The following is an 8,555-nucleotide window of genomic DNA, read 5'->3' on the forward strand; positions in this document are numbered from 1 at the left end:
CAATAAATAATTCCAAGTGCCCAAGTCTCATTTGTAATCACTATAATAAGTCCTTGATAAAATTCCTTCTTTGTATTGTAAAAATAATCCTCTATGAAATATAAATTACACTGAGCTCGACTGAATGATAAAAAGCCATAAGAAGCGTCACTTTTATCGATTTCCATATTCGGAATAAAAAACAAGGTTTACTGAAAAAATAACTGAGCACAATGGCCTTTTTTACTGAAAGCACTATGGGAAATTAGGAATATCCGAAATTTGTTGTGCGATCGATAAACCCAATTGATAGTAGGCATTCGATTTCACTAATATTCGACTGAACCGAAAGAATTGAATGTCATTATATGTTTTAAAAAATGTCTTTAGTGAGTGACAACCTTTACCAATGACAGTGACTCTTCTCAACTTAGGGCAAATAATATTTCATAAACAGCGTGTACATTTTTTTTACAATACAAAAATAATATAAATATATGTACAAAATAATAAAATAATGATGAAATTTTCCTATTTCTAGGTTATTTGGAAACAAATGCATACGACCGTTTATTTTCAATAGAGAATAAATGACAGTAGGACACGCACAGAGGAACAATTCGAAAATTAAAGTAAATCTGATTAATTTGTTGAAATTTTAGTAGCTTTGTTATGAAGTCATTCTTTTTGGTTGAAAAGTCAACTGTGTTGTTGAAAATTCAGTTTTTTGTTGCGAAAAATGAATATATTTATATGGAATTTGCATCGTTTTAGTTTTTAGGCCTGTTTCATCTTTTTTTTATTGAAAATACAACAAATCATAGTTGAAGGTGAAAACACTTTATTAAACATTCTTTTTTTTTGTTGACGATCCATCATTTTAGTTGAAAAATATTTTTAGAATAATTTATCCACATTTCATTATATTTATACATTTATTTATTTTAATTAATATTTCATTCAATTTTTTAAATTTCATAAATACATGAGTAAATTATATGCTATTATTTATTTATTATATTAATTTAAATTATTAAAAAAATACATACATGTGTAATTAATACAACATTTAATTTATAATTTACATTTTACACTTATTCGGAAAGAAATCGGGAACTTTCAGAACGAACATTAACAGTGGGACACAGATGAAAATTCTGAAAAAGCTTAGGAACACCGCGATATTTATTCTGAAAGAAATCGAAAAGGTTCAGAACGAAGTAAACACAGTGGCGCCGTACGGCAAAATGTTCGAAAAGGCATTAAAAAGAAACAGAAGAAAATTTCACATAGAAATCGGAAAGGATCGGAACGGTACATTCTTTCCGACTCTTTTCGATTCTTCCTCTAGGTAGTGGACCTCTTTAAATTCTAAAAAATGGGCGCACCCAGCACAACGTGTTGTCAATATACAGGGGCCCAAATTTACGATGATTCACCCCGACCGCTAACTTTCAACGGAACATAATTCATACAGCAGGCATCCAATGTCACTTTTTTATGAGGGCTATGTAAAGGTCATTTAACGAGGTTTACAATAAAAATAATCATCAAGCAATGAAAAAATTATTTCATACTGTATTTTTATTTTTAAAAACGTTTTAAGTTTTCCTCCAAATTCGATATTTTTTACTTATTTTTTTTAATTAAACTTGAAAAAATCTTTAATTTTTTATATTGAAAACATCCCAAAACGAATATGGGATTGAAAAGTATTGATAGAGTTGTAGGAGGTCGTACGAGCCCGGTTCGCGCTAACTATCTAAAGCTTTACTAGAACAAACAACTGAAGTGATTATGATGAACCAAAGTGCGTTAGGCTCAAAATGAACAAGAAAGAGTAATTATTCCATGCAGACTAAACCGTATTTCCCTGAGTACGCTTAGAAAAAAATCAGTCCCCGAATATTTTGAATGCAATGTGTACATACAATCCCTGCCCAAAAATGTGGAAAGATTCTGAAAGGAAATTTCTGATAGATTCTAAAACGTTCGGAAAAATATTCTTTTCAGATTTTATCAGAATCATTCCGAAATCCGCATCCGAATTTTTCAGTTTCTTTCCGAAAATTTTTCCCAAATATAATTCTATCAGATTTTACCAGAAGTGTCCCACCATAGCGTTCCATCAGATTTTATCAGAAATATTCCATTTATTTTTATCAGATGTTATAATAAATTAATAATTTTTAATAATTATTATTAACTTTAATAATAATATAATTAGTTTGTTTTTGCAAATTATTATTAAAAAATCAATACTAATAATAATTTTACAAACAAAATAATTGTTTAAACAAGGTTTAGAAAAATTCGTTTTATCCCAAAAAATTTCCCTAACTTACTATAAACAGTTATAATTTTCAAAAAATTATTTAATTAATAAAATTATTAAATCTTTAAATTTATTACATGAATATTTTTTTACTTTCTAATCCCTTCATATATTTTTAATTTAAAAGTTTATTTACAATTGCATAATAATTACATATAAAGTTCTATTAAACAATATTTATATAACAATATTACATAATTTAGTTTTCTGATAAAATCTGATAGAAACTGACAAAAATGTGCGCGGGACAGTTTTGGAAAAGATCGAAAAAAATGGAACAATACCGCTGGGACACTTTCTGATAAAATCTGGAAGATTCTGAAAGAACATGGTGTTAGTTTCGAATAGAATTTCGGATGCAGATTTCGGAAAGGATCTGAAATATATGGAAAGCTTCGGAAAGAAAGTTCTAGCAGAAATTTCTAGCACTGAAAGTTAGCGGTCGGGGTGAATCATCGAAAATTCGGGCCCATGTATCTTGACAATCCGTTTTACTAGACGTACCCCCCTTATCGAATTTAAAGCGGTATACTATCACTACAATCTGGCGTAGTTTGAATAAGATTGTCGACAACAAAATTTTTGGCAATAAAATTGATTTTCGAATAAGCTTGAAACTCATTGAAGGAAGGTTTGAATCCAAAATTAATTCCTGAAGACTATTCGAAAAATAATTTTCCTTTTAAATCACTTCTAATGACATTTAAAGATAAAAAAGTAAACTTTGGAATTGTTTTCAAAATAACACATTAAAGATTCTTTGAGGAATAAATGTGTATTTAAATTGCTTTTGAATACAATTGTTAATTATTCAGGGAAAAGTAATATTAAAGTAAATTTGCAAAAGTACTTTAAATTAAAACGTATTCAACAAAGAGAATTCTAGATTACATTCTGAAATTCAAATCTGTAACCAATCAGAACATTTAATAGATACCAACCTAGCTCACGGTACCGAACATCTATACACAGGCAATTTCACTTGGATAATCATTGTGAGACTAATTAAAAATGTAAAAATATTTTTTGTAGTAGCCACCCAAAATGGGCCTGTTCTACTGCTTACAGATTGAACCTAATATATCTCTTTTCAAGCGGTATGCGTAAACCTGCATATATAATGTTGGACCTCGCAGTAGAACGGTGGCGTTGCGGTATCAGGCCAACAGCTCTGTTTTTCCCGTCTGTTTTTAGGTTGTTTTCGCGATCCAAAAATCATGCAAAACGTTTGAAAATGTAAGTATCATAAAATGTAAGATTGGGTAAGTGCCACATTTAGTTTTTAGTGCCTTTACATGCGCTTGATTCACCGACTTGATTCGAGAGATCACGTTCGGTCTCCCGTCAGCAGAACACGCCTTCCATTCGGCGCGTCTCTACCAAGAAAAAATACATTGCCCTCACCATGAAAATACGGTGATCTCCCCCTTGTTAAGTAATATACTATTTCACAGCGCTCCTATTAAAACTTCAAATTTTGATACATGTAGAGCGAGTTGAAACAAGGTGTTTGCATCCCGAGGGTTGAAACATTCTGTTTTCGAAGTTCGGTAACCACAGAGCGGGTTGAAACACCGTGTTTTCATCATTAGTGTAGAAACGTTTTGTTTCAGCCATAGGGTCGACAGGTAGGTAGGTAAGGTCTATAGGTACCTTAAATAGAATTTTCAATAGATTTTCTATGAAAAGGAATATGCATTACTAGGACTGTATCACAGCGATTTCGCATGCTCGTCCATTGCGTCGATTTGCAAAATAGATATGTTTAAGAGTTACATTTAAAATGACTGGATAGCTTTCGCTTTATAAGAATACCAGACAACTTTAAAGTCGAAAAGTTAATTGATTGTCATTTTCCTGTTACGACTGATTCTTTAATTATGATTTTGATATTCTGAAAATATTTTCAAGTGACTTTATTTGTACTGTGAAAAATTTTACGTCAAATTATTTGAATAACTGCGTCTATTGTTCATAACTTTAATGAAAATTCTAGTATCAGTTCTCTTAGATATTGAAAGACAAATTTTAAAAACTTAGATCTTTAAAATTTATGATTTTAATGTTATTAAGATGCATGTTTTTTTAAATTAATCATGATAAGACGCACTTTTACAAAATCATTTTAAAAATAAACTTTTTTCAAGTTTTTGGATTTTTCAAAAACAAATTTTTAAACTGAATTTTTAAAGAAAAAAACATTTGTCAATTTCTTTTCGAGAAATAATTAAGAACTTACGCCATGAGATGGCGTGACCAGCACCCGAGAGTTTGGACTCTGAAGTTCCTGCATACGAGTATAATACTGCCGTACAAACTAAAAAGATACGTAAGCGACATTGCCGCTTAGAGTGCTTCTCTTAAACTTGGCAATGAAAAAGTCGACCTAAACGGCAATGTCAATTATGCTTTTTTTTAGTTTGTACGGCAGAGTATTCGTCTATAGTTTACATGGTTTTTCACATTGGGTTCATCGTCTCGGCGTAAGTTTTTAAATATTATTTCTCGAATCCCAAGGAAGATCCCATTTTTATATTCACAGAGATTTTAAAGCAATAAGCTATCTATACAAAAATTCAAAGAACATCAGAAATGTTTTTTTGAAATTTTCAAAACTAATTTTAGGGGTTTTTTGTCAACACCTTAGAGAACGCATATTAGAAGTTTCAGGTAAATTACTAACAATACATGAAATTCATTAAATGATTTGAAATGGCATTGTTAGTGTATAACTTTGATAAAGGTACGTTTTAACATTTTTTTGGAACTGAGACTAGACTAGACTAGTATTACGTCACACGTCTGGGGGGGGGGGGGGGGGGGGTCATCTTTAATGTCTAAATTTAGTAAATTAGATAAATTTAATATAAAAAATGCGTAACCGTATTAAAATAAATTTTTATTACTAACGAGTAATGTGTGCAAAAACACCAAGGGTTTGCCTAGTTACAGTTGAAACATCAAGTTTGTGTTGCTTAGGAATTTCTTCTTCTCCTGCATCTTTTAGAGCTAAAACTGCTTCAGACAATTTTAAGGATACATCAGCCTTTTGACCGTGATTCCTACAACAAATCAATGAGCGCTTAAAATCATGGGGGTTCTCACTATTATATCGAAAATGAGTTAACGACAACATTAGGATCATGATTTAAATAAAAAGCAGGAGATGATAGGAGGCTAAGTCAAAATAAGCTTTGCAATAACCATCTCTTCCTTCAAAGTTTGAACCATCAAAAAGTGAGCAATGTTATGGATTCTTTCGTAGACATTAAACGAAGTCTCTAATTTTGAATATGTGACTGCACCGAAGAAAGGGGGCTTGCTCTGAAAAGTGAGATTTTTCAAGGCGAGCGGTCGAAGGCGACCCGATAGACGCGACTTTTAGGAAACAGGGAAAACACACGAATTCTTCCCTCTCCGCTTACCACCATATTCTTACGCATATAGCAGCGTCGTAGATGCGGTTCACGGACGGAGTATAGATGAGATGCGGAGATGTTTTGGTGAGTCACGCCCGAAATTTTTTATCGATGGTCTCATTAATAAGAGTAACTTAAATACTGTCGAAAGGCGTAAAAGCCTCGATTTCGATTTTTTTTAGACTAAGTCCCCTTTCTTTGGCGCACGTCACATATGCTGATACTTCTTCTATATCGTATAGCTGTTTAGGACATGTTCGAAGTTTTGCAGGTTCAAATGGATGAAAGCGTAATTTGATGGCGTTTCAAACTCGAGCTTTTATAATTATTCTAAAGAAAAAAAGCCCAAATAAGACGCAGTGATTTGGAACGTCGTGGATAGGTACATGTTTTAAATAATGTCATATGGATCTTAAACAATATTTCTAAATTGAATTGGAACCAGCGATCTACAGTATAGAACATGCGTAAAGATACATTTGGAACTACTGAGTTCCATCGGATGTCAGACTCATGTGAACGAACGCAGGTCCTATTTTGAACTTTAAACATTGAACATACAAAAGGATATATAAAAGGAGGTGCTAAAGGACGTAACAAAGGATGCACAAAAAGACGCACCAAAGGACTTTGATACGTTCTTTTGTACATCGTTTCTGACGTCATGTCCAGCTATAAGAAAATTGCTTTATGATATATTTTTTTTTTAGTTTAATGGATTAAAAATTTTTCTAATAAACACAGCTTGTTCATTAAACAAATATCATAATAACACAGTTGCTTGTCGCTAAAGAAAACACACGATCAATATACGCTTAAAAAATGTTATATACACACATATAATTTCGAAAAAATAGGCTAAACACACCTCAGGCTCACACTGGGATCAACTGCAATGGGCACGACGAACTCACAAATAAAGGCCACTGAAAACCTCGGGTGTCCTGAGGACACAAAGCGTTCCAAGTATGACAGCCTTCTGCATACGGACCAGTTATCGTTTCGCACTTCCGAGAGCACCCATTACAAGGACAATTACATACGAATTATTTAGGATAGTCGCTGCAGCTCCGTTTTAAGGTCTTCACAACTCTCCTTCTTTTCCTACTCCTTCGCAGTGATACAGTCGGCCGGAACCGAGAATTCGATCAAGAATGCTGGTCATTTCTTGAAGTCCTGGAGAACGATATCAGGCCTCGAGTGTGCAATGGAGACTGCCGTCTGAAAATCGTAGAGCCAGAAAATTTGGCGTTTTTCGTTTTCGACAATTGCTAACTATCCATAATTGCCAATTATCTCGTGTTTTTTTTTACCATTTTTAGGATAGGATCTCTTAAAATTTGCAACGATGTAAGCTGCACCCAGGATAATTCAGATATAAAGACATTGGAGACTTAGAAGTCCGCGACCGCCTTTACGGCGTGAGATGAATAATCGCGGAAAGAAGATTTAGGATGCAACCTTTTGTTCATGTGCATAACCTTTCTTGACCCGATGTCGAGGGATCTGAGACCGTGCTTCGACCATGGAACTATTCCAAACGAGTAAAGTAGAACCGGGTCAGCAAGAATGTTAACCACAGATACCCTGTTCAACGCTGACAGATTCGAAGACCAAATCTCTGGAAAAAGATGCTTGTATCTGCTTCGGAGACTTCTTCACTGATGTCCTGAATGTGGTTTTCAGGTATGTATAGGTCTCTAAAGCATCGAGATGTTCACTAACACTGATATCCACAATACCACGGTTCCCGGGAAAGTATGTAGTTCCTCCTCGCTTCAGATGAATCTTGGAATAGTTGTCCAATTTAAAGTCGATATCAATCCCTCCTGTGTGCCCCTCGACAACATTGAAAGCACTCTGAAGGTGGCCTGAACTACAAGCATAAACGTTTAGGTCATTCATATAAAATACATGTACTTGAAGTTACGAACGTTCATATGAACGAAATTAAAGATTTTTTTCCCGAATTTTTTTTTGCCTAAATCATTTAGGATGACAAAAAATTATATTCCATCGGAAGAAGTTTTCGAAATTTTTATTTTTTGAGGGGTTGAATACCCTTACAAATCACCCATTATTCAAACCTGCCAAACACAATTTTGATTGTCGATGTTTGAAAATAAATTAAAATAATTAATATGATAATAATTATGATATGAATGTGATAATAATTAATATGAAAATAATTAAAACGTCAAAAATTTTCTTTTTTCACCTCACTAATTATAGAGGGAGTGAGAACGTTCGGCAAGACCCCTAAAAACCACCCTTAATATATCCACACCTAAAATGTTAAAAATGACCATTTTGATTGTCGACATTTGAAAATATAAAAACGTCAAAAATTCTCTTTCTTTATCTCACTAATTATAGAGGGAGTGAGAACGTTCGGCAAGACCCCTAAAAACCACCCTTAAAATAACCACACCTAAAATGTTAAAAATGACCATTTTGATTGTCGATATTTGAAAATAAAGAAACGTCAAAAATTCTCTTTTTTTATCTCACTAATTATAGAGGGAGTGAGAACGTTCGGCAAGACCCCTAAAAACCTCCCTTAAAATAACCACACCTAAAATGTTAAAAATGACCATTTTGATTGTCGATATTTGAAAATAAAGAAACGTCAAAAATTCTCTTTTTTTATCTTACTAATTATAGAGGGAGTGAGAACGTTCGGCAAGACCCCTAAAAACCACCCTTAATATAACCACAAATAAAATGTTAAAAATGACCATTTTGATTGTCGATATTTGAAAATATGAAAACGTCAAAAATTCTCTTTTTTTATCTCACTAATTATAGAGGGAGTGAGAACG

The 8,555-nt window shown here is 32.9% G+C and overlaps 1 protein-coding gene across 1 annotated transcript in view; it reads right to left on the minus strand.

Moving 5' to 3' along the window:
• LOC117167057 (general transcription factor IIF subunit 2) overlaps nt 1–8,555 on the minus strand; it is a 41,864-nt gene that overhangs the window by 3,342 nt on the left and 29,967 nt on the right. Inside the window, exon 2 of the mRNA XM_033351639.1 lies at nt 5,225–5,376. Within this exon, the coding sequence (XP_033207530.1) occupies nt 5,225–5,376 (152 nt within the window). The remainder of the gene's footprint in view (nt 1–5,224; nt 5,377–8,555) is intronic.

Source organism: Belonocnema kinseyi, chromosome 2, assembly GCF_010883055.1.
Source record: "Belonocnema kinseyi isolate 2016_QV_RU_SX_M_011 chromosome 2, B_treatae_v1, whole genome shotgun sequence".
Taxonomy (NCBI): Eukaryota; Metazoa; Arthropoda; class Insecta; order Hymenoptera; family Cynipidae; genus Belonocnema; species Belonocnema kinseyi.